This window comes from Anabrus simplex, chromosome 1 (genome assembly GCF_040414725.1).
Source record: "Anabrus simplex isolate iqAnaSimp1 chromosome 1, ASM4041472v1, whole genome shotgun sequence".
NCBI lineage: Eukaryota > Metazoa > Arthropoda > Insecta > Orthoptera > Tettigoniidae > Anabrus > Anabrus simplex.
This window is the reverse complement of record NC_090265.1, coordinates 1234532050-1234558880: the sequence shown is the minus strand read 5'-3', so window position 1 is coordinate 1234558880 and position 26831 is coordinate 1234532050. Positions and strand designations below refer to the sequence as shown.

The following is a 26831-nucleotide window of genomic DNA, read 5'->3' as shown; positions in this document are numbered from 1 at the left end:
TTAATTCTTTGTTGCATCCTTTAAGTAGCCTCATTATGACATGTAATGATCTGTATGCTTTCCCAACAATGTCATCAATATGACCCTTCCAGTGCAAATTACTTTCAAATCTCACACCTAAGTATTTGCACTTGCCATCTTTTGGGATAACTACCTCATCCAAAGTATATTCAAATTCAGTTTTAAAGCTCCTGTTTGTAAAAGTTGTAACAGTTGATTTGCCTCCATTAACCTTCATATTATTTTCTTCAACCCATTGTTGGATACTTTCAAGGTCCCTTTGTAATTCTGAACAATCCTCAATGTTGTTTATTTCTCTATAAACAATTATGTCATCTGCATACAATCTTATTTTTGATGTTATATTGTTCCCTAAATCATTTGCGTATATTAAGAAAAGTAACGGACCGATTATACTACCCTGTGCAATTCCCTTCCAAACTTTCTCTTCCTGAGATACATTATTTCCTACTTTGACTTTCTGAACCCTTGAATTTAGAAATGCTTTTATCCAACATGTAACCCTTACGTCCAATCCTATTCCCTCCAATTTCTTTAATAATATTCCATGTTCCACTCTATCAAAGGCTTTGGAAAGATCTATGGCTATGCAATCTAACTGACCTCCTGAATCCAACTGATCTGATATGTCCTGCTGAAATCCCACCAGTTGTGCCTCACAAGAAAATTTCTTTCTAAATCCATACTGGCTCCTCATGAACCAATTTTTATCATCACATATCCCTCTGATGTACTTCGATATTAAACTCTCCAGAATTTTACAAACTATACTGGTCAGGCTGATTGGTCTGTAGTTCTCTGGTTTCCTTTTATCACCCTTCCCTTTATAAATTGGTATTATTATAGATTCCTTCCATTCCTTTGGTATTAGACTATTATTTATGACATAGTCAAAGAGAAATTTTAAATAAAGCGCTATGTACCACCCCATTGTCTTTAATACCTCCCCAGTAATTTGATCACTTCCTGCAGCTTTTCCTTGCTGAAGCAGTTGGATTTCTCTGAAAATATCTTCGTTTGTGAATGAGAAGCTTCTTGTTTCCCTCTGTCTCTCTCCCTCTCTATCTTCTGTTTCGGTTTCCAACTCTTGACAATCATCTACTGAATCTCTAAATTCCCTACTAAATAGGTTTGCTTTCTCAGTATCTGTTAAATTATGTTCACCCACTTCTCCCACCATTGTAGGAATTTGGACTCCTTTTCCTTTTTGATTCCTGATATATGAATACAGCTTTTTCCATTTCCCTTTGTGGTCATTACCCTCTTGAAGTATGCCATTCATATAATTCTCTTTTGCTTCCTTTTTCACTCTATTCGGTTCCCTCATTAGCTGTTTTCTAGTTTCTCTACTCTCCCTACCCTCTTTAATTTTCCTGTTTACTATTCTACATTTTCTTTTTAATTTTCTTATTTCCCTTGTATAATAAACAGGGTCTGAGGTCATTTTACCCTTCTTAACAGGTACAAATCTCTTCTCTCCTTCCCAAATAATTCCTTTAAATTTAGCCCAAAGTGTATCTACGTTACTCCCTTCACTTATCCAACAAGTGAATTGTGATTTAAGGTAAGTCCCAAATTCATCAACTTTAGTTTTTCTGTACAATTTCTTGTCTTGTGTAACCCTCTTATTAAGCCTTTTTGGTACGAGTACTACATCCATTATTACAGCCTTATGGTCTCCTATTCCTTCAATTACCTCAGTTTTATCAACAATTTCCCATGGTTTAACCAAGAATACATCTAGTAAGTTATTGAGACGAGTCGGTTCTTGTACTACTTGTGTAAATCCTCCCTCCCAAATTAACTTATTTGCCAGTTTCTGTTCATGGGCTTCACTTGCAGCTCCTTTCCATTCAACTTCAGGCAAATTTAGATCTCCCCCAGTTATTACCATATCATTATTATTGTTTTTATGAGTATAATCTATTATTTTTTCAAAGATTTCCATGTCTCTTTCCTCTCTTCCAGGCCTGTATGTTCCTATAATTCCCACCTCCTTCATATTATCACAAACTAATTTTATCCCTAATATTTCATCCCTTTCATCGGTAAACCATTCATGTGAACAGTAAGTTTCCTTCACCAGAATAAACACCCCCCCCCCCTCCCTTTTTATCTCCTCGGTCTCTACGATAAACTGTGTACCCTTCTGGAAATACTTCTCTATTACCCACCCCTTCTTTCAACCACGATTCCACTCCTATCACCACATCAGTCTCATAAGATTCCATCAATGTACCGAATTTTAATTGTTTATTTACTACACTTTGACAGTTTACCAAGAGCAATCTCAGACCCCCTTCCTCCCTAAAACTTGACTGTTGCAATTGGGTAACTTGAAATTCCTTACTATCCTGAGTTTCTTTTTCTAGTTGACTGAGCCAGCTTGAAGTACAGCTGGCTCTTTCTACTAGTTTTCCTGGTCAGTATTATAACTCAAGGGAGTTGCCTGTTTTACAGTACATATCTTAAGATTAATAAAATCTAGAACAATATTTGCTATCTTTCGTTTACCTGAATTGTTTAGATGGAGGCCATGTTTTGTATAACAGTATCTCTCAAAACTGCTGCATTCAATAACCTGAGTATTCCGAAAATGTTTACAAATTTTAACAATATCTGTATTGACCTTGTCCACTTCAATGTTCACACACGAGTCTCTACTCAAATCATGCCTGTGGGGCACGTTCACTACAAAAACGTTAGTGTGGGTCAGCTTCCCTAGTGTATGTTTAAGTTGTGATCTTACATTCTTGGCGTCGTCGCGAGCTACGTCGTTCGTCCCACCGATGATAAGCACTGCATCGCCGCTCCCGAAGTTCCTAGTTGCTGCTTCTACGTTTTCCACAACACTGCTGATAGAAGCTCTAACAACATTGTCGAGATTTTTTTCAGTAGCTCACAATTTTGTAATTACTCTATACAGTATAACATCATCTGCAAGAAACTGTATCTCTGATTCCAGTTCTTTACTCATATTATTTATATACATGTCTGTCTGTTAGGTCATCAGCCCAGAGGCTGGTTGGATCCTCAAATAGCACCACCAAAGGTTATGCGGTTATAAGGAAACCCCAAAAACCAATGGCAGCACCAGAATGAGGCGTACTAGGCAAGATGAGGAGTGAGGTAGTTTGCCATTGCTTTCCTCATTGGGTCAGAAAGTACTATTGCCGCACGACTGACCCTATGAGCAGCACCTTTCATAACACTCAGATGAACTAGTCATGCTCTGAATGTCATCACTCAGCACTACCCATACCCCAGCAACTTCCATATTGTCACAGCCATGGATGTTGGCTGGGACTTCGGTGGAAGCTATACTTTACTCTGGCCTGTGCCAAGAGATGGATGCAAAAGTACTGTATCCATCAAGAAATGACAGCAGGCAGTTTTGTACATATACATATATATATACATAAGAAAATATAATACTGCCTTGCGGAAACCCCCTTTTATAAAGGATCACAGTAATGCTTCACATACTCTAATTCTCCGAATGCCTGACTCGTTGGCTGAATGGTCAGCGTACTGGCCTTCAATTCAGAGGGTCCTGGGTTTGATTCCCGGCCGAGTCAGGGATTTTAACCTTCATTGGTTAATTCCATTGGCCCACGGACTGGTGTTTGTGCTGTCCCCAACATCCCTACAACTCACACACCACACATAACACTGTCCTCCACCACATTAACATGCAGTTACCTACACATGGCAGATGCCGCCCACCCTCATCAGAGGGTCTGCCTTACAAGGGCTGCACTCGGCTAGAAATAGCGACACGAAATTAAATTACTAATTATTATTCTCCAAATTCTGTTTGCTACTAATTTAGCCACCTGTTCAACCATTCTTTTGTCTAGTCCAGTAGCCCTCACTTGCATCAGTAGTATCTTATGATCTACATTGGTAGATCAACATTGATACAGTCCATTTGACATCCTGAATCAAAATATCTGCTTATCTCGCTGGAATCTACAAGTTGATGCTCACCAGAATAACCTTTCCAAAATGTGAACTGCCTTCTATCAAACCTGTTAATAATTTTTCAAATGTGTCTAACATAATAAGAAAAAATAAGATTGTACATGCAACATATTGTAATGGTCATAGCGTCCGCCATGTCAACTGGCAGTGGGTCCGGCCCGGCTCGCGGTCCCGTAGCAGAGGAGTATGGAAATGACTCCACGATTAATCTGGAGTGTTCCATCTCGCGATGTTCCTGGATCCATCCAGCATCCGGACGATTCTAGAAGAGCCAGCGCAGGTATATAAGAGAGGAACGACCTGCCTGGAGTTAGTGAGAGTTAGACTGAGTTAGAAGTTGGTGTGGTTCAGTCGTGAGCGACTGCCAGTGTAGTGAAGTATGTGAACTGGCGTGGTTATCTGACTAGTGTGCTACAGTGCGGACTGTCGGCGAAGGAGAGAATGTGTAGCCGTGCGACATGGGACCTTGTGTGTGAGTGTAAAACTGTGTAGTGTGAGAACAAGTGAGAAACGACGGGAGAGAGAGAGAGCGTGAAATGCGTAACTGTGTGTTATGAGCAAAAGTTGTGTGTAGTCTTGCGTAGTTTAGTGCCTAGCTAATAAAAGTATTGAAGCTACCAGTCTAGTGTCAATTGATCCTACTACCCCGCCAACTCGTTACAATATGTTTAAGCAGACTGGCCTGTAATTACCTGCTTTATATTTATCACCCTTTCCTTTGTACATTGGGGCCACTATAGGAACTTCTCATTCATTTGGTATAGCTCCTTCATGCAAACAGTAACCAAATAAATATTTCAGATTTGGTACCGTACTATACCCAAACCCATTGCCTTTAGTATATCCCCAAAGATTTTATGAATCCCAGCTGCTTTTCTGGTTTTCAACTTTTGTATCTTTTTGTAAATATCATCATGGGTCACTATTTTTCCAGTATTAATCACTTCCTGTACCTCCTTTTATCCAACTATCTTAACATACTACCGTCTAAATACTTCTGCCTGCTGTAAATCCTCACATTTACAATCTCCTTGTTCATTAGTGATTTCTGGAATATCCTTCTTAGAACATATTTCTGCCTTAAGTACCTCTATATACCCTTCTATTCTTATGCTGAAATCCATTATGACTGCTAGTTATGTTTACCATCATGTTATCCTTAGCTGACTTTTTTTTTTGTTAAATTCACTTACGTTGTAAGTTCCATCAATCCCTTCCTACTTCCTCAACTATTCCTAACTTTTTTCTTCCTAACCTGCACCTCCTTTTTAATCTCTTCATTTCTCTTTTATAATAGTGTTTCTTTACTGCTCCTTACCACCTGTTTTCACACTGCTCAACAATTGCTTTAAACCCATAATCTAGACTGTTAACATTTTTACTTACCATTTTTCACTGACCATAATTACTTTCTAAAACACTCCCATGCCTAATAGTCCTACTTCAGTGGCAGCTCCTGACTATTTCATACTCACAAGTGCACACCCGAATTGGTTCAGCTACAGGGCATTTGTTTTAAAGTAAAGAATATTAAAGGAAATACAAGTTTCTGATCATGGAAACTAATCATGTTTTCAATCGGCATGCACTCTCCCCACTGCTATTGCTACCTCTCATGAGCAGTATTGGGATCATGCAAGCAGTCCTGTGAGTTTGTAGAATCAAAAGCTGGTAGTGGCAAATGACAGGTAATGCAGTCTCTTAGCATTTGAAGACAAGACATGGATTGTGATAGGTTCTTTGCATATACTTTTGCAAGTTGTGGTGGGTGATGTAGGAAACCTCTACACAGTCCAAAGACCTTTCACCACCACGGACTAACATCAGTGTGCAGCATTACTCACGCACCCACCCACCCACCCACCCACCCACCAGTCAGGTGCATTACTTGCACTTGCTAAACCAGGCCAATTGAATGAAAGGTCTCTTATGGTGCGGAGCCTTTCCCAGCCTGCTACTTACCCATGTGCTCCTCTCCTTCATTTCCGGTAATAGGCATATAGACATCGTCTTTATAGATGATGAAGTTGGGGCTCTGGGCCCTATCTTATGTTTAACCACTGTTTGCCAGCTTAAAAGGACCATATGATGGATTTAATTCATTGTCGTATAGTCTTAAATTGTTAGATGAAGAGATGGGGAGTGTCAACATCTGATGGAAGGGTAAGTCTGCTATTCTGTTTATGTGTGTATTTGTGTATGTGAAAGAGAGAGATAGAGATGATAAGGATGATGCTTGTTGTTTAAAGGGGTCTAATCTAAGGTCATCAACCCAAGAGGGAGAAATTGAATTTGAATTTATTGATGATTTACATGCCACTGAGGCTGAAAAGCCCCTTTATGTAGCATCTTCATATAATACAATGCAGGTTTATGAACACACTAAGTTCATTTTTATGTTATTAAAATATTAAATAAACATTAAACTTTAAAAAAATTAAAATAACCAAACCAAACCAAACCCCATGGCACTACAGCCCTTGTAGGGCCTTGGTCTACCAAGCGACCGCTGCTCAGCTCGAAGGCCTGCAGATTGCGAGGTGTCGTGTGGTCAGCACGACGAATCCTCTCAGCCGTTATTCTTGGCTAAAAAAAATTAAAATACAGATACCAAATCCAATAAAATTAAAACATACATTATATAAGAAGTAAGAAAGTATATAATTAAGCCTATTTATTACTTTAGACTACAAGAATATAAAGCTAAAACAGAGAAACAATTTTCTTAGAAATATACACATTTCTGATTGTTGCCCTTCTTGAAGCCAGGTTGGTAGGGATTTAGAATGTGGTATTTAGACAGTTATTCACATATCTGTTCATGAACAATTTTTTTATAGTACCTTACTGAGTGCACAGAGATTTTGTAAATCTAACAATCAGAAATGTGTATGTTTCTAAGAAAATTGTTTCTCTGTTTTAGCTTTATATTCTTGTAGTCTAAAGTAATAAATAGGCTTAATGATATACTTTCTTACTTCTTATATAATGTATGTTTTAATTTTATTGGATTTGGTATCTGTATTTTAATTTTTTTTAAGAATGCCTGATCTCAGCCCCTTGCATACTCCTCCAGGAAGATAGATGTTAAGGACTGCTTTAGTTGGGTACAGTTAGTGTTATTTGCAAAACAGTGAAGATTGAAGATGTTAAAGATACGTGATGCAGTGCAAACAAAGGATTTGTTCAATTTAGTGGTACGATGAAGGGGAATTTGAAGGGTAGTTTTTGTAAACCTATTATCTCTGTTATGTACAGACTCCATAGGTTTAAATGCATTATAAAGGTAGGGTGGGTCTTCAGTTTGCAAATTTTGTGTGTAGCAATGGCTACTGAGATTTCCCATCATTCATGGAGTTTCAACCATTGCATCTGTACGTAACTGGGTGTTATGTCTTCATCTCACCTGGCATTTGTCACGTAATGAACACGTGCGTTTTGTACCCTCTATAGTTTTATGTTCAAAGTTTCAGATATGTCATTGTATACGACTGATCTATAGTCAATTATTGGGAATATAAGACTCTGAACAAGTAGTTTTTGCATGAAAGGTGGTGTTCATGACACATTATGTTTCAAAATATGTATGGATGACACAACTTTTCTGATCACATTTGACGTATGATCAGACCAGGATAGGGTTCTGTCAAAAATTAGTTTTAGATTGTTAACGGTGTCACTATAATGGATATCTGTATCTAGAAATGTTATTGCTGGGAGAGATTTGAGATCAACAGTTTTCAGGAGTTTGTGTAACCTATGCAAATAAGCTGGGTCTTAGCCACCTTTAATTGGAGTTTATGATTTGCATTCCATTCGATCAATCAAGAGATGTCATGGTTAAAATGCATTATACAAGAAGGTGCATTAGTGGGACTAAAGTGGAAGTAAGCTTGTACGTCATCAGCATACATGTGAAAGGTACTGCTTTTAAAGACTTCAGAGATGTCATTAATATGAATAGAAAAACATAAAGGGCCGAGGACTGATCCTTGTGGTACACCACAGTTTACTGATTTCCAGCTAGAGGATCGTTCGTCAACAAACATGACTCTTTGTGATCTATTTGACAGATATGATTCAAACCATGACAGAGCACTCTGTGAGAAGCCAATTTTCTTCACCTTAGCAAGAAACAACTCATGATTAACAGATTCAAATGCCTTAGTGAAATCAAAGGGACATAAGATAGTAAGCTGCCTCTTATCGGTGGCCGCACGTATATCATCTGTTAACTTTCAGCAGAGCAGTAGTAGTACTATGGCCCTTCTTGAAGCCAGGTTGGTAGGGATTTAGACAGTTATTCACATATCTGCTCATGAACAATTTTTTTATAGTGCCTTACTGAGTGCACAAAGGATGTTGATAGGCCTATAACCACTACAGACTGCTGGTATTTTCTTTTTGGGCACCAGATGTACATTAACATGCTTCCATTCTGTAGAGAGAAGTTAAATAAATGCACAAGGGCAGGAAGAAATATGTCAATGCAGGTAGAAATCGTGGATATTGAGATACCATCTGGACCTTTAGCTTTAGTTCGAATTGATCTCACTACTTTTTCTACCTGTGAAGGGTGTATATACATGAAATAGAATTTATCTGTTGCTTGGAGTGAGAAATCTATAATGTTTGGCAGTTTCTGATACTTTTGGAGAGTTGAAGTTAGAGACTGATGCCATATAATATTCACTTAATTTGGATGGAGTAACAGGCATCTGGCTATCTAGAGAGTGACTGACTCCAGTACCAAATGATTTTCCAGCACGCCAAGAAGCTGAGGTGCTCTTACAGTTACGGAAGTGTTTCTAATTACTTGTTTTGTCGCATTACGCAAGATCCTGAATTGCTTGTAATCTGAAGGTTTTGTTTTAGTAAATTTCTTCCTAGCTCTGTCCTGTTTACTTTTCAATTCCTTAATACACTTATTGAATCATGGTGTTGACTGATGTTTTATGAGAATATTCTCTTTGGGGGGTGGCATTCTTGTCATAGAGAGAAAGTACAAAGCTGTTGAAGAGAGGGACTTTTTGATCAACGTCATCAGACTGGAAAAACACATTCCAGGGTAGTAATTCAGCATCAGCACGAAGATTGTTTATGTCAAATTTACTGAAATCTCGAACAAGAATTGTTTTAGGAATTTGCTTTGGCATGGATAAAGTGAATACAGCTTACAGCAAGTCATGACCAGAAAAAATGGCAGCTGGTTCCTGTCTGTATTCTACTACAAACTCATTGCAGTACGATGAGATTATGTCTAGAGTACTATTGGAAGCGGCAGTATGAAAGGTTGGATTGAATGGAAGGAAGTCAAGGTTACAAGCATTGAGCACATCACGTTTGTTTTCGCTTTCAAACGTCCCAGTTCCGAACCGAGCATTAACATCGCCCACAATGAATATATATTTATAATTCATAACATGAGAATACATATTGTTCAGGAATGTATCCATGAACCCTACTTTTGGTGGACGATACATACCAGCGAAAAGAACTTTAGTGTCTGAAAGGGCTATATCAAGGATTATAAACTCAGGTTTCTTACTGTACTCTCCAGGAGATTTGATAAGTACACTATATTTTATGCTGTTCTTCAAGTAAACTGCAACACCAACAGTGGCTCTGTTTATTCTGTCATTACAGAATATATTATACCCATCGAGACAGACGGCAGAATCTGGTACTAAAGATTTAACACTAGAACAGCGGAAGGGGTCAAAATGACACCCACCTTCAATTTTTCTTTAATAACGTGCGCACTTTTGTATCATTTCTCTTCACATATATTGACTTTTCATAATTTTTCATCCCGTTCACGGTGATGTATCGCACCCAGCAAAATATTTACATTTTCATTGATTTCTGGACAGCGGGAGGGGTCATTTTGACACTTGTATAATATTCTTTATTATAGCAGTTTGCGTTGTCAGAACAGTGTGTATCCGGCCATTATTATTAGTATTGTTGAGCTCTTACTGTCAGATGAGCCGGGCTGAGTGGCTCAGACGGTTGAGGCACTTGCCTTCCGACCCCAACTTAGCAGGTTCGATCCTGGCTCAGTCCGGTGGTATTTGAAGGTGCTCAAAAACGTCAGACTCTTGTCTGTAGATTTACTGGCATGTAAAAGAACTCCTGCAGGACAAAATTCTGGCACCTCGGCGTCTCTGAAAAACATAAAAGAGTAGTTAGTGGGACATAAAGCAAATAACATTATTACTGTCAGATGAGTGTTCCAGTTAGCGGGATTATTGTATTCATCTCATCATTTAGAAAGTGTTCTTCTTACAGGCATGTCGTGCTACGATCGTCTTTCTGCTGATGAGATGTCTTGTATGCTAGAAAATTCAGACGTCGAGTCTGAAGGTGAACTATCCGATTCAGATGGTGATTTTTTGCTTGAGACAAGAGAGACAAGTGAGGACGAAGATCACAATGAGATAGAAGATGAATTATCCGCAGGGGAAGTTGAAAATGCTAATCTATCTCCGAACTGGCCCCAGATGTCTCAGTCTCTGTTAGGTGTTTCATCAGTGAAGATGGTTGCCCGAGACAGAACCGAGTGGGAGGTCTTGGATTCAAACTCTTTTTCTAGAAGGCAGGCTTCAGTGAACATCCTAAGGGAGCTGGGAGGTCCCACAACATATTCTTACCACCGAGTTTATGACTCTGCCATTAGTGCCTTTCATCTCCTCTTTGATGAATTGATGCTTCGTCTAATGAAACGACACACAGAATCAAATGCTCAGAAAGAACTTCATGGACTGGACCATGTCGCTTGAGGAGTTGAAGGCTATGATTGCCATCATGTATACCCACGTTTGTTATTAATAAATTAAGGCAAGTTGTATAGTCTAAAAAATTATTTCATTGGGGCACAACATGAAAATGAACAAAACAATAAGAGCATGCAAACATGAAAACAGAAGTAGCAATGTAGAACATGAGACCCTGTGTCAATGAGGAGTCTTTACAGTGTGTAAAATATGGTGGGTAGACAGCGTGTGTGTGATAGCATGTGAACCCATGCTTCACTCCTGTATGATGTCATTCATCCACTCTGACAGTAGGTGCGAGGAAGTTGTTTTAGCGCAGATGCTATTCTTTGTTGCAGCATAATACTACTTTATATTTTGTCCTTGTGTTTTGTCTGCCAGCCCCATGATCTACACGTACAAGATTGCCTCATACAGGAGGCCCCTGAGTTTGCTTCCTGGTCACCCGAGGAAATATGTAAGTGCTGGTTTGAGGTTGACCCAGCATATGTGAGAACAATTTTATTGCTTAATGATCTGGTGGTGAGAGAGTGACTCTGGTTTGAAAGCAAAATAATATGGCTGAGAGGATTCGTTGCTCTGACTGCATATCATCTCATAATCTGCAGGCCTTCAGACTTAGCAGCAGTTGCTAGGTAAGCCAAAGCCCAAATGTTTGGTACCAATGCGTATATTTCTTCTTGCTCTAGTTCCAATTAAATGTATAAGGGGCCGTCAGATGAAAACTGAACACTCGCTACAATGTGACCATGGAATGAATGGTTTTATTCAAAAGTAATTACCAAAAGCATTAATACATTTATCCCATTGGGAGACGAAGATGATCAATTACAGTTATGTAGAAAGAGGTAGGTCGCTAATGGATCCACAACTGCACCCACTCTTGCACTTCCTTGTCCGAAGGAAACCGACGTCTATGAATGTCTTTCTTCCTCCATGATTCATTGCTTTTCCTGGTGAAGGCCATCAATCGGCCTTATCACATGAGGAGCAATGGCTCGATGGGCTTGTCTTGGGCACACATCATCTTGAATTGATGTACGCCCTTCTCAGAATCTCCTATGCCACTCGTGCACACTCGTCATGGACATGGAGTGTTTGCCATACACAGCAGACATGGGGCAATGAGTTTCGCGTACTCCAACACCATCAGCCACTAGAAAACGAACCACACTTCCCTGCTCTTCTTTGCTTGCCTTGGGGGAACACAATAGACCAGTCCGCGCACCAACAAAGACATAACCCGTTAACTGCATGCACCTATGGGTTGTCACTATGCAGTTCTCCTACCACAGCACTGGCAGTATCGATACATAGGAACACTGTTGCCACCTTTCATGTGGGACGTGTGTTACAGTGAGTATTCGTTTTTCATTTGACTTCCCCTTATATATCAGAGTTGAAATCTCATCGAGCACAAAAATATAAGAATAGACAGTAATATTTGAGTGATTTTAGGATTTTTGCTGATATAAAAGTTTTATTGTAATGTCTCTGCTGGAAAGTAATTGGCAGGAGAAAATCAGAAACCATGGAAATAACAACATGTACCACTTTCACTTTACCAACAAAATTTCACATATAGTCAAAAAAAAAAAAAATCCCAGGGTGACATGTCTTACTTACTAAGGCATGAATTGAATTCAACTGAATTTATTTGCCACTGAGGGTGAAAAGCCCCTTTATGTTGCAACTTATATAATAATATACAGGTTTATGAACACACTAACTAAATTGTTAAAATACCAGGTATTAATATATTAAATGAAACATTAAACTTAGAGAGGCCCAGAGATCCACTCTTTTTTATTATGGTACTTAATAGCTATAACAGTAATAAATATACTTTATTGAGAGAATTAAATATTATAACATGTAACATGTATAGAGCAGTTGTTCTTTAATATGACTATAATTGACTGTTCATCCAGTCCAAAATATCTTGTAGAGTTATCATACTTAATACACTGTTTAGGATGGGACGTATTATTTCTTCTACAAGCTTCGACAGTTCAGGACTTACTTCATTTATTACTTCTTTCCCCATGGCACTTAAGGTGGCACTGATGACCTGACTTAATTCTCCACCTCCGAATAAACCTTCCATATCTGCCTGAAGATTAAAGGTTTATATTAGTAATTTAAAAATGATATACTAGGTAGGACTTAAGTACAAACTTCTCAATAGTGGACACCTTTGGGATTTCAAAAAATGTCAGTTACTAAGAAGTGTCCACTATTTGGAGTAAATAAAACAGATTTGGGAGCAGACATAATGGCTACATTTTCTGTATGAACACATGAACACTTACAGGTATTCCAAGAATAAACAATGTTCCATCAATAAAATTAAGTTTAATAATAGATCTACCACAGTAATATAAACCAATATAGGCCTACTGTAGATCATAATGAAAAGACACAACATTAATTTTCCTCTCTATCTTAAGGAAATCTAATGAATTTATGTCTACCCCTTAGTCCCGTTTCCTGGTATGGGCTCGGGGTTAGAGAAATCTAATATGAGAGTTTTTGTTGTGGAAGCACTCTGAAGTTAATTTTCTAGATGCATTTCTTCTTCTGGAATAATTTTGAGTTCCTTTGCATCTCTGCTATGGATGAAGTAATTTTTCACTTGTCTCAACTTTTTAACGGTACCTTGCATGTAATCATTTTATGAGAAAGTCTGCTGCACCTTCACCAAATTATTTTGAAAGTTTGCCAAGTTCAGATATCATGTTTTCATATTCATCACTTCTAGAACCTTGTCTGTGTCCATTAAACTGAAAATGTTATCCAGTAACACTTATCTTGTACTGTCTTCGTCTGTTATTGAGAAGGCTGTTACTGTGAAACTGTTTATCCATTTACACCCGTGTATTATGGCCAAGAAATTTAAAAATGTCTGTTATTTAGAAGAGTCTGCTACTCAGACAATCCTTGAGCATGTAACTGACCCATGCCAGCACAGCACTGGTACCATCTTGCCAAACCAGTGTGGCTTTATGAAGGGTTGCAGAGCTAGCCTACTGATGCAATCTACACAGCCCATCTGCTGGTAGAGAGGCATTTAAAGAAAGGCATTTAAGGCATTTGATCGATCGATCAATCAATCAGTCAGTACTGATCTGCATTTAGGGCAGTCGCCCTGGTGGCAGATTCCCTATCTGTTGTTTTTGTAGCCTTTTCTTTAATGATTTCAAAGAAATTAGAAATTTATTGAACGTCTCCGTTGGTAAGTTATTCCAATCCCTAACTCCCCTTCCTATACATGAATATTTGCCCCAATTTGTCCTCTTGAACTTTATCTTCACATTGTGATCTTTTCTACTTTTAACCTTTCAAGTTTTACATTTCTTTTGAGTAGCTACTAACACAGTGCCACTTTTTCCATAAGGTACTGGGAAGTAACATATAGTGAGATACTCTTATGTAGTATGGTATTTTTATCACGTTCAAAAAGTACAGAATATGTATCAGGCTGTCAAAAGTGATCATACTACGAAAGGCAAGGTGTCTGGCTTGTTGAAGAAAGCAACGGGAACTTACGGTGAGATACTTTTAATCGGTCAGGTATTTTCATCAGGTTTAAAAAAAAACAAAGTCTTACTATCAAGCTATTGAAATGATTACAGTGCCAAGAGCAAGGAAAGAAAATCTGGCTCAATAAGGAAAGCAACGGGAAACCTACAATAACATACTCTTGTGTAGTCAAGTATTTTTTCAGATTTTAAAAATATACACTCATTATCACCTTACCAAAAATGATTACAGTTCCAAGGAAGCCTCCGTATTAAAGTTCAGTTAGGGCATTATGTTACTAACTCCTCTTCAAATAACATATTTGCTAACAGGATAAAAGAAATTGTCTTACGTATTACAAACACAACACTTATTCTCTACTTTGCAATGTTCTTTATTATGATGTTATGGCGGAAGTGCTTCTGATATACTTCTTCAGGTTTTTACGAGTACTTCGATAGCTCATGAGATATGCATCACTCAAGTCAACTCTGCCCATCTGACAGTTGTAGTCAATAGCTAACTTTGGTTTTGTGGTTTCTTTCCCCCTCTCCTTACACGACACCATGGTATCATCATGCGTAGTGCTTATGAGGCACACATCCTTTTTATCCTTCCACTTCATTATCTTGAGTTTCCCGTTATAAACTGCCACTTTTTCTCCCTTCCTGTGTGTGCTGTTTTTGATTTCTGGTGGAACGCCCTGTCTATTTTGATGCAACGTACCCATTGCATCTGTCTCCTTATCACACAGCTTGTTGTACAAATCTGGGCTCGAGAACCCGTTATCCATTGTTATGCAATACCCTTTGTTTAGAAGTGGTGTCATGAGTTGCAAAACAACTTTCGATCCATATGGTTCATTTTTCAGAGAGTCATCAAACTGGGTGTCTTTTCCTATGCACACCAAGAAATTTCACATGTAACCAGACTTAGATTTACACAGTTCAAATGATTTGATACCAAATCTTGAGAGCTTAGACGGTATGAAAACTTTCCACGACAAACGTCCCTTCCACAACATAAGAGACTCATCTACAGACACATCGGTTTCGGGTGTGTACACACTTCGGAATCTGCTATTCAAGTGGTCCAGAATAGGTTTCAGAGTAGAGTTTCTTCGGACCACATGTGGCTTCATCATATGCTTCGTTTGGGCCAATGACCTTCGATGTTAGGCCCTTTTAAACAACAACAATTATCATCATCATCATCATCATCATCATATGCTTCATTATCGATGAAGTGTAAGAATTTGAGAAGGAGATGAAATCTTCTTTCAGAGAAAACAGCTCCAAAAATATTGGGGTCTCTAATATCTGTCTACGAGAAAAGTAACTCTTGTTGTCAGGTGGCTGATGAATGCCTTGCAAGAGGAAGAATGCAAGTAAAGTCATAATTTCATCTCTATTCATGTCATTCCACTGATTCACTCTCGATATATGAAGCATGTTTTTTAAGTAAGGTCCATTTTGTTGTAGACACTAGTAGTTAGCGCACATATCACAACGAGTGCATGCGTCATGTACCGGCATGCCTCGGGAACAACTGTGCTCAGTTTCAGCTCTGTAGCTAACCTGTACGGTTCTGTTCTGTGCTTTCAAAATGTTTAAGACTATCAACTCGCCCGCCGCGTGTGAGGTTCGGTCAGTGATACGGTTTTTGTCAGCAAGGAACCTGTCTGCTGCAGAATTTCTTTGACAGATTTGCGAAGTGTACAGTGATACTGTTATGAGTGAAAGCAAAGTGCGTAAGTGGGTACGACAATTCAAAGATGGCCATGACAACATCCATGATGAGGACCACTCTGGTTGCCCTTCCTTGATTACAGACAATTTGGTGGCTTCAGTTGAAGTGAAGATTCGTGAGAACAGGCGCTTCACAATAACAGGTCTCTCAAACAAATTTCCTGATGTGTCGAGATTAGTGCTTTAAAACATTGTTTCTGAACATCTAAAGTTTAGGAAACTGTGCTCCCGTTGGGTCCCGAAACTCCTAACAAAGGACCACAAGAACCAAAGATTTGAGTGTGCGATGAAGTTCTTGACTCGTTATGATGAAGAAGGTGATGGCTTCTTGAGTCAGATCGTAACTGGAGACGAAACATGGGTTTCGCATATCATGTCCGAATTGAAGCAACAGAACATGGAATGGAGACACGCACACTCGCCTGTAAAGGTGAAGGCCAAACAGATTCTGTCCCAGCGCAAAATCATGGTGTCGGTGTTTTGGGATAGGCATGGTGTTTTGTTGGTCGACTTCATGCAACAAGGAACCACTATCAATGCAGAAGCATACTGCCAAACCCTGAGAAAGCTATGCAGAGCGATTCAAAACAAAAGACGCGGCATGCTGACAAAGGGAATTGTCCTTCTCCATGACAATGCAAGTCCTCACACTGCAGGTCAGACCCGTGATTTATTGGACAGTTTTGGCTGGGAAGTTTTAGACCACCCACCCTACAGTCCTGATCTTGCGCCGAGCGATACCATCTGTTCCTCCACCTCAGACATCACCTCAGTGGCAACCATTACAATGATGACAACGTGAAAACGGCAGTGAACACTTGGTTATCGGAGCAGGTGGCAAGTTTCTATGAAGAGGGTATTTTAAAATTGGTTATGAGGTATGATAAGTGTTTGAACAAACTTGGCAACTATGTCAAAAAATAGAGTGAAGTATGTACTTTCTGAAAATAAATTTACTTTTTTGAAATAACTTTTCGTTGTGTATTTATTTTTGAATGGACCTTACTTAAAAACACACCTCGTAGTTTCAAGGTTGGTGTACTTTCTAAAAACTGTTGAGCATATCTGTTGGTTTCCCTAATTATTAGTTCTGCTAATTCAGGAGTGATAAACAATTGAAAATATTCTAGTGGATTATTTACGTCTTGAATTTGTACATTTAGTCCAGGTTGCGCTGTAAATGTAAATCTCGGTCATTCAGATCCTACCTTTGTCCATACACCGAGCTGAATATCAACGCTAGTGCTACCGTCATGTTCACTTGAGTTACTTTCACCATTGCACTCGCTATCTCCTGACATTTCAACGTTAGTCTCACTATCAGATGACACATCACTCTCTGAATTGTCACAGTGTAATAAATCAAACATTTCTTCTTCTCTCAAGTGTTTCCGATTTCTGCTTGCACCTGCCATAATGCACTATCTACCACTCTCAGCAGCCTGGCGGCCAGTACTGGCTGGCTGCCAGCTGGGCGTGGAATGAAAGCATTTCGCCCGGTCACATGGTTTTAGGAGAGTGATGTTGTAGGCAAAGCTCGAAACTAACATACACACACAAAGGAAAGCGATCTCAGATCCTACGACGGAATAAGTTGTCATACCCATCGCCTAAAGACATTTACAATGTGATGACGGAATATTCTGTCATGGCTACTTAGGAAGCCATGCGGCTATGGTGATTTATTCCGTCATTATCGCTTGAAAGGTTAAAGACACCACCCAAACTTATTCGTCTACTAATGTCGTTCCATGCCATCTCTCCACTGACAGCTCGGAATATACTGCTTAGTCAAGCAGCTCGTCTCCTTTCTCCCAAGTCTTCCCAGCCCAAACTTTGTAACATTTTTGTAACGCTACTCTTTTGTCGGAAATCACCCAGAACAAATTGAGCTACTTTTCTTTGTGGATATTTTCCTGTTCTCAAATCAAGTAATTTTGGTGAGGATTATCCTGGCGAGACCAGGATACCACATGAACTGATTTAGTGTTCTTTGTGTTCACATGATATTTCAAAGGCTTATGTTCGCTGGGTACAACTCTTACAAGCACTGACTACTGCGCTGCCAGTGTCACTGAGCCATTCAGCATTGAAGTGGGTGACAATCAGGGGTCCACCTTCTCCTCATCGCTATTCATCTTATGCATGGACTCAGTGACTCCAGATCTACAAAACACCTCATTCATAGACCTTACTGTATGCTGATGATGTTATGTTGGCTAGTGATTCCCAGAATAGACTTGAACATCTGGTCAACCAGTTGAAAACAGGACTGGACAAATTTGGACTATGGCTTAACCTTACAAAAACTGAATACATGGAATGTGGTAACCAGACAGATGGCAAAATTAGTTGATGTTATCCCGTTGGTGAAGTCTTCAAACTTTAGGTATCTTCTCTGCCGCATGACAACTGACAGTGACATGGTACTAGACACCTGAGCAACAGTTAATGCTGGATGGTTAAAGTGGCAACAGATTACAAGTGTACTTTGCGACCAGAAGACTCTCCTATATCTAAATTCTAAGGTGATTTGCATGGTCATTTGCCCAGTAGCATTCTATGGCACAGAATGTTGCCTGTGACGAAGAAGCATGAGCAGATCCTTCATATGATGGAGATGAGAATGCTAAGATGGATACTAGGTGTTATACAACTGGACCACCTACGGAATGAAGATATCAAGATCACCCCAATACCAACCAAAATGGGGAGAGACTGTGCTGGTATGGATATATAGCCAGGGCAGGAAGCATACATTGACACATTGAACAGATACCGGCACCATATAGATTGTGAACATACTACTGAGTATTAGACCTTACACTAAATATGGCAGGAAATGAATGCACTGTCATCAGGGTGTACAGAAACAAGCTCAAATCCCAAGCTGTAGCTTATTTTTGTTACATCTTTTATTGTATTATTATTAATCATATGGCATACAATAAAACAATAATAATTATACAAGAACAGCATGGATACATACATATTTATGCAATTCACAAATTAATATCCAAGTTCCTTAGATACTCCACTGAGTCAGGTGTTATATGCACAAAATCCCTGTGATTGCCATGGTAAACTCTCAAAGAACACTCATGTACAATGCAAGCAATAGTCTGTCTATCGGCATCACAATGACATGTGGAAGACGCTAACTTCTTCCACTTGAGTAGTGCATCAGTGCAAATGACATGGCCAGTCCAAATTCTGTTCAGCCTAGTCCATGTCCTTCTGGGTAGATCGAATATAGGATCCTTCACTTTGATAGATGGCATACCTAGAATTCTGAGGCAGATGTTGAGTTCCAGTTCAGGGTCCACTCCTTCATAAGGTTGAAATTCTTGACTGCTAGTCTCTGAGCTGTGCATAGGGGTGGATTCCTTGATTTGAGCCTGCTGGTCTGTAGGTTAGCAATATCAGTATGGATTGATAGCTGTTGATATTCTTGTATTTTGTATTCTCTGACCAAAGTGTTAAATCTGCATCGGTATGGGAGAGCAATATGGCTGAGAACAGGACGCCATTGGGTTATTTTTTACTGTTTATGTATGGTATGGCCACATTCCTACTCATTCCTGAAGGATGGACTTTCTCAGCCCTGAAAGTGTCCATTTGTATCAGATGTTATGTAACGCTGCTGTTGTGAAATTGTGATTCACCTGAAAAGAAGGCTATTGATAAAAAGGCTACGTCATTGGCCACTTTGTGTAATGTCTATTGACAAAATGCTCCCAGAGTGCCAAAGTCAGATCATAGAGCTGTTTGTGTAATTGCCAATGGTATGGGTGATATTGATGTTTATGTAATACTCCCATTCCTGATGAACAACTAATGATAATCTGTTGTACAATGCCTGTATGCCAGTTTGAAGAGCATTCCAAACAGTGCTAATACAATCTCTTCATTTAGATGAGACATTATATGAGCAACTCTGATAGGAGGTTTCCATCCAAGTGCCTCCGTTGCACATGAACATCATTCAAGTTTCTGGAACATATTGGCTGTCGGTTTCTTCTCTCAGGAAATTGCTTGTCATACAGGCAATGTGGCTGTGATAACTTTTGTCATGTTTCTCCATAGATGAGCATCATATCAATGTACTCGTCACTGAAATACGTCGTGAGTGTAGATTAGTAATATCAATTATGTTTGCTTCTACTAGATGAGTGAATGAACAAGCTTTGTATTTTGACCTCTTTTTCACATTCCTATGTTCAGGAAACATACATACTTATTAAAACATTGTGTTACTGATTCAAAGGAGACACTCTACTATACCATACATAGGTAAAATGAAGGTCCCAGCTCAGGCTGGTTCTACAGTATTTGAAGGTACTGAAATACGTCAGCCTCATATCGGTAGATTTACTGACAAGTATAAGAATTATTGCAGCACCTCAGTAGTTTGAGATTTCCATGTTGCATGAAATCATGTAAGAAAGGACGTAAACAATTAATATGGAATCTTTCACCTGGGCGACAGCCCTAAATGCAGATCAATGATGAAGGAGGAGAAGGAGAAGGTGGTAGTGTTTCACGTTGGTACCAACAACATAAGGCAAGCTGATATAAGTACCAACATAGTTGGAGATGTGTGGGATCTGGTAAATGCAGCACGGGTGAAGTTTAAGAAAGCGGAGATTGTTATTAGTGGAATACTGTGTAGGAGGGATACTGACTGAAGGGTGATTGGGGATTTAAATGAGACTATGGAGTGGGTATGTGAGAAACTGGGAGTGAAATTTCTAGATCCTAATGGGTGGGTAGGAGATAGGGATCTGTGCTCAGATGGCCTTCACTTAAACCACAGTGGTACGTATAAGTTAGGAAATATGTTTGGAAGGGTAATAGGGAGGTACATTCAGGGAAACGGGGTGGCCTAGGGAGCGGTGATAAGGGAACAGGGAACTGGAAATCAAGTAGGGATGACAGAAAATTGTTAGTGTTGAACTGTAGAAGTATTGTAAAGAAAGGAATAGAATTGAGTAATTTAATAGATATATATTTACCAGATATTGTAATAGGAGTTGAATCATGGCTGAGAAATGATATGATGGATGCAGAAATTTTCTCACGAAACTGGAGTGTGTATCGTAGAGATAGGATAGGAATGGTGGGAGGGGGAGTATTCATTCTGGTGAAAGAAGAATTTGTAAGCTACGAAAAAGTTAAAGATGAGACACATGAAATTCTAGGTGTAAGGCTCATTTCTAAAGATAATAGGCAACTTGATATATTTGGAATGTACAGACCAGGAAAGGGTAGCACTGACACAGATTCAGAATTATTTGATAAGATAATCAGCTATGTAGGAAAGGACATGGAAAGAAATGTGATTGTAGTGGGAGATCTGAATTTACCAATTGTCAATTGGGAAGGAAATGAAAACGACAGGAAGCATAACCATCAAATGGCAAATAAGTTCATATGGGAAGGACAGCTGATTCAGAAAGTGATGGAACCAACCAGAGGAAAAAATATCCTGGATGTGGTGCTGATAAATCCAAATGAGCTCTATAGAGAAACTGAAGTAATAGATGGTATTAGTGATCATGAAGCTGTTTTTGTCGTAGTTAAAAATAAACGTGATAAAAAGGAAGGTCTTAAAAGTAGGACTAATAGGCAGTACCATATGGCTGATAAAGCAGGCATGAGGCAGTTTCTAAAAAGTAACTATGATCGGTGGAAAACGGTAAATAAAAATGTAAACAGACTCTGGGATGGGTTTAAAGAAATTGTTGAGGAATGCGAAAACAGGCTTGTACCTTTAAGGGAGGTAAGGAATGGTAAAGACCGACCTTATTATAATAGAGAAATAAAGAGACTAGAAGGAGGTGCAGACTGGAAAGAAGAGTTAGAAATGGCTGTGGAAGTAAGGAGAAATTAAAAGAACTTACTAGAAAATTGAATCTAGCAAAGAAGGCAGCTAAGGATAACATGATGGCAAGCATAATTGGCAGTCATACAAATGTTAGTGAAAAATGGAAGGGTATGTATAGGTATTTTAAGGCAGAAATAGGTTCCAAGAAGGACATTCCAGGAATAATTAATGAACAAGGGGAGTGTGTATGTGAGGATCTTCAAAAGGCAGAAGTATTCAGTCAGCAGTATGTAAAGATTGTTGGTTACAAGGATAATGTCCAGATAGGGAAGAAGACTAAGGATAAAGAAGTATTAAAATTTACATATGATAACAATGACATTTACAATAAGATACAAAAGTTGAAAACTAGAAAAGTGGCTGGAATTGATAAGATTTCTGGGGATATACTAAAGGCAATGGGTTGGGATATAGTACCATATCTGAAGTACTTATTTGATTATTGTTTGGTCGGAGGAGCTATACCAGATAAATGGAGAGTTGCTATAGTAACCCCTGTGTATAAAGGAAAGGGTGATAGACATAAAGCTGAAAATTACAGGCCAGTAAGTTTGACATGCATTGTATGTAAGCTTTGGGAAGGCATTCTTTCTGATTATATTAGACATGTTTGTGAAATTAATAACTGGTTCGATAGAAGGCAGTTCAGTTTTAGGAAAGGTTATTCCACTGAAGCTCAACTTGTAGGATTCCAGCAAGATATAGCAGATATCTTGGATTCTGGAGGTCAAATGGACTGTATCGCGATTGACCTGTCTAAAGCATTTGATAGGGTGGATCATGGGAGACTACTGGCAAAAATGAGTGCAATAGGACTAGACAAAAGAGTGACTGAATGGGTTGCTATATTTCTAGAAAATAGATCTCAGAGAATTAGAGTAAGTGAAGCTTTAACTGACCCTATAATAATTAAGAGGGGAATTCCTCAAGGCAGTATTATTGGACCTTTATGTTTTCTTATATATATAAATGATATGAGTAAAGGAGTGGAATCAGAAGTAAGGCTTTTGCGGATGATGTTATGTTCTATAGAGTAATAAATAAGTTACAAGATTGTGAGCAACTGCAACGTGACCTCGAAAATGTTGTGAGATGGACAGCAGGCAATGATATGTTGATAAACAGGGTTAAAAGTCAGGTTGTGAGTTTCACAAATAGGAAAAGTCCTCTCAGTTTTAATTACTGCGTTGATGGGGTGAATGTTCCTTTTGGGGATCATTGTAAGTATCTAGGGGTTAATATAAGGAAAGATCTTCATTGGGGTAATCACATAAATGGGATTGTAAATAAAGGGTACAGATCTCTGCACATGGTTATGAGGGTGTTTAGGGGTTGTAGTAAGGATGTAAAGAAGAGGGCATATATGTCTCTGGTAAGACCCCAACTAGAGTATGGTTCCAGTGTATGGGACCCTCACCAGGATTACCTGATTCAGGAACTGGAAAAATCCAAAGAAAAGCAGTTTGATTTGTTCTGGGTGATTTCCGACAAAAGAGTAGCGTTACAAAATGTTGCAAAGTTTGGGCTGGGAAGAATTGAGAGAAAGAAGAAGAGCTGCTCGACTAAGTGGTATGTTCCGAGCTGTCAGCAGAGAGATTGCATGGAATGACATGAGTAGACGAATAAGTTTGAGTGGCATTTATAAAAGTAGGAAAGATCACAATATGAAGATAAAGTTGGAATTCAAGAGGACAAACTGGGGCAAATATTTATTTATAGGAAGGGGAGTTAGGGATTGGTGTTATTGATTGGAATAATTTACCAAGGGAGATGTTCAATAAATTTTCAAATTCTTTGAAATTATTTAAGAAAAGACTAGCTGAACAATTGATAGGGAATCTGCCACCTGGGTGACTGCCTTAAATGCAGATCACTGGTGATTGATGATGATTTGGTACTCCTCTGCCTCTACTGAGGTGGGTTTGCTTTGCTTAAATTATTTCAATGGAATTGTGAAAGTAATAATTTCTAAAATTTTTATTATTTCATTGTTACAAACCAATTACCTGCAAATTTTCCAGTGTGAAGACAAAGGTGCAGGAACGGATGTTCAGCTTCCTTGGTGCAACAACGTCAAGTTTCAGGTGTGCAGTTACTGCTGCTGTCTTAAAATGTGCACTGAAACAGATTGTCATGATTTTTTAACAGCTATTAATTTGTTTTGTTACATTACAGTTAATAATGAAAGAAAAGAGGAAGTTATAATGTGATAATAATCATATTTGGAAAAAAGTTAAAATTGGAAGATTATAATATAGAAAGATCTGCAAGGATGGTCCATATAAGTATACAAGTCTAAAAATGATAGATAATTATGGAATTTCTTTGAAACTCATAACATCTGCATAGAACAAAATAGAATCCTACTGGTACTATATCAAGTTCTAAAATAGTGTCAGGATTTTATATTCCAGAGTTTAAAAAAATTAAAGTTTTCTGAATGTAGGTCATCAGGATTCTGCACAGAGTTCATAGCACACCAGCCCTAAAAGACACAGACCTAACATTCTAGAATATTGGGAAATAAAATAAAAACAGATACTCTCAAACCACCAACATCCTTAATGAACAAATATAATTTAAATCACTTTCATTATACTACCACAAAATGTAATACTGCGAACCACCTCCATGGCTGAGGCGGCAGTGCATCGGCCTCTCACCACTGGGTTCCATGGTTCAAATCCTGGTCACTCCATGTGAGATTTGTGCTGGACAAAGCGGAGGCAGGACAGGTTTTTCTCTGGGTACTCTGGTTTTCCCTGTTATCTTTCATTCCAGCAACACTCTCCATTATCTTTTCATTTCATCTGTCATTCACTAATCATTGCCCCAGAGGAGTGCAACAGGCTTCGGTAGCCAGCACAATTCCTATCTTCACCGCACGATGGGGTCTTCATTCATTCCATCCCTGACCCTGTCACTGACTAGAAAACAGGTTGTAGGTTTTCAGTTTTCTTCAAAATGTAATACTGCCTTTCTAACGATATTGTTCACATGGCATCAAGTATTCCTCTCCCAAGAGTAAGTCACTGAAGACATTTGCATGGTATATTCAGCTGAATGTACTCCTATGAGATAACTTATTTACCATAAAAACTGTAATGAAGCCCTTAAATTTAATTTTTTATGTACTGTACCTTTTAAAACATTGTGTACTAGCCCATTTCTGATCCTTTGGTTCCCAAAACTTAGGCTGTTGACTAAAGGAGGAAACTCTACCCCAGGATGCCCTATCAGTGACCCCTGGCCTGACTGGAGGCTCTAACTAGGTCACTTGGATTTTGAATGATGAAAGACGAATATTTTTATTGAAAAGAAATATATGGAACAATCATGTTGTACCATGTACTCTGTAATAAATGCAAGATGAGGCCTTTTAACTGAATGTTCTGACTCCTGAGGTTTCTTCCCAATTGATCGTTAGTCATATTTGTTTTTTAGCATACAATCTTTTTTCTTTTACCTTACATTATCACCACCACCACCACTTTTACTTGTGATTACTTAGATCCCTCCCTCTCTCTTTCTAAAACTTGCAACTGAGTAAATAAATTATAAATTAGTTTCAAAATAATTTATGAATTAAATACCTGAAAGGTCCTTCACCATAGATGTGGACAAGATCATCTAGGCCTCCATCAAAGTAGTAGTAGCCTTCAACTTCAGTAGAGGGTAGTTTGAAGTGAACATTTACAGTCATATGTAGGATGTTGGTTTGAACGCACTCTACTTCATAATTAGAAAGCCCTTTGACAGATACATTCTTGAAGTGTCCTTTCATCCTACAAATAAGGCATTATAAATACTAATTTATTATATAGAAACTTCTTTAGTAGACTAGCTACCACTATTCTGGCTTACCTAGGTATTTTCAGCCCAGTCAGATCTACAGTGACTGATGAAAAAAAAAAAAAAAAATACAAGGAAAAATGCACCCAGAAGGACTCATCCAATTTTGGCATAATTTGGTACACTTGCATGCCATTGATTGGTGTATACCTACATTTCAAAATTGCTATGATCTCTAATGGCTAGAATAACTACCAGAGTGCTTTAGTTGTGACATTACAATTATAGTAGGTATTGGTGTTACTATAGTCTGTCTCAAATGGGAAGTGGTTTTCGTTGCGGTTGTATTTATGAAATAAATATATTTTGTCCTGGCACATGTGAAATTTAACATGGTGAAATTTTCTACAGAGAGCAACTCTTTGAGCGAGTGGGATATTGTGACAATAACATAGCTACTGCTTGGTTATGCAATTCTGAGTAGCCTCTCAAGACCAAACTGCTTCTCATTTGACACAGTCTATAAACATGTGCTTGAAGATCAAATAGTCGGTCAACACAGTAAGGTAAGGTCATCAAACCCAGAGTGGGTCTTGTAGATGCATTACACAATATTATCAGCACTCGACAGAGTTTGGTAGGGGTTACAATATGAGTCTCTATGACTAGCCAGACTACAATCCTACAGGCGACTTCCTTCTCTGGAGTTCCTTTCGCTGAGATTCAGCTGATGATGGGATTGACGTTGTTGTTTGTAGGAAGCTCTTCTTCGATTTCAATCTTGATGGGTGGGCGTGAAGTCCAAACATTTGTATAGTCCAATTGTCAGGCATGTAGGCATTCATATTTTACAGTGGCCTAATGCTGAACCTAATGAATATATGAGGACATACACACATGTTGATGAAGACAGACCATACCAAAATCTGGAAATAAAACTACCATATTGTGCCCTCAAGCAAGCATTATGTAACTCTATGATATCTGTTCCTGCCATCTAGACAATGCCATTCTGCACCGTGTCTCTACAACTAATCAGACTACAATCCTACAGAGGACTTCCTTCTCCAGAGTTCCTTTTGCTGAGATTCAGCTGATGAT

At 38.7% G+C, this 26831-nt stretch overlaps 1 protein-coding gene across 2 annotated transcripts in view; it reads right to left on the bottom strand.

Annotated features, from left to right (window-relative positions):
* Positions 1-9869: 9869 nt before the first annotated feature.
* The window catches only part of LOC136877844 (uncharacterized), a 48459-nt gene continuing 31497 nt past the window's right edge, over positions 9870-26831 (bottom strand). Inside the window, exons 4-7 of one of the 2 annotated variants that reach the window (XM_067152041.2) lie at positions 25532-25723; positions 23945-24056; positions 12805-12894; positions 9870-10172 (exon numbers count right to left, since the gene is read on the bottom strand). In XM_067152041.2, the coding sequence (XP_067008142.1) occupies positions 10119-10172; positions 12805-12894; positions 23945-24056; positions 25532-25723 (448 nt within the window). In that variant the 3' untranslated portion in view covers positions 9870-10118. Of the gene's footprint in view, positions 10173-12337; positions 12895-23944; positions 24057-25531; positions 25724-26831 lie in introns of those variants that run through there. The other variant, XM_067152040.2, reaches the window with a different exon arrangement.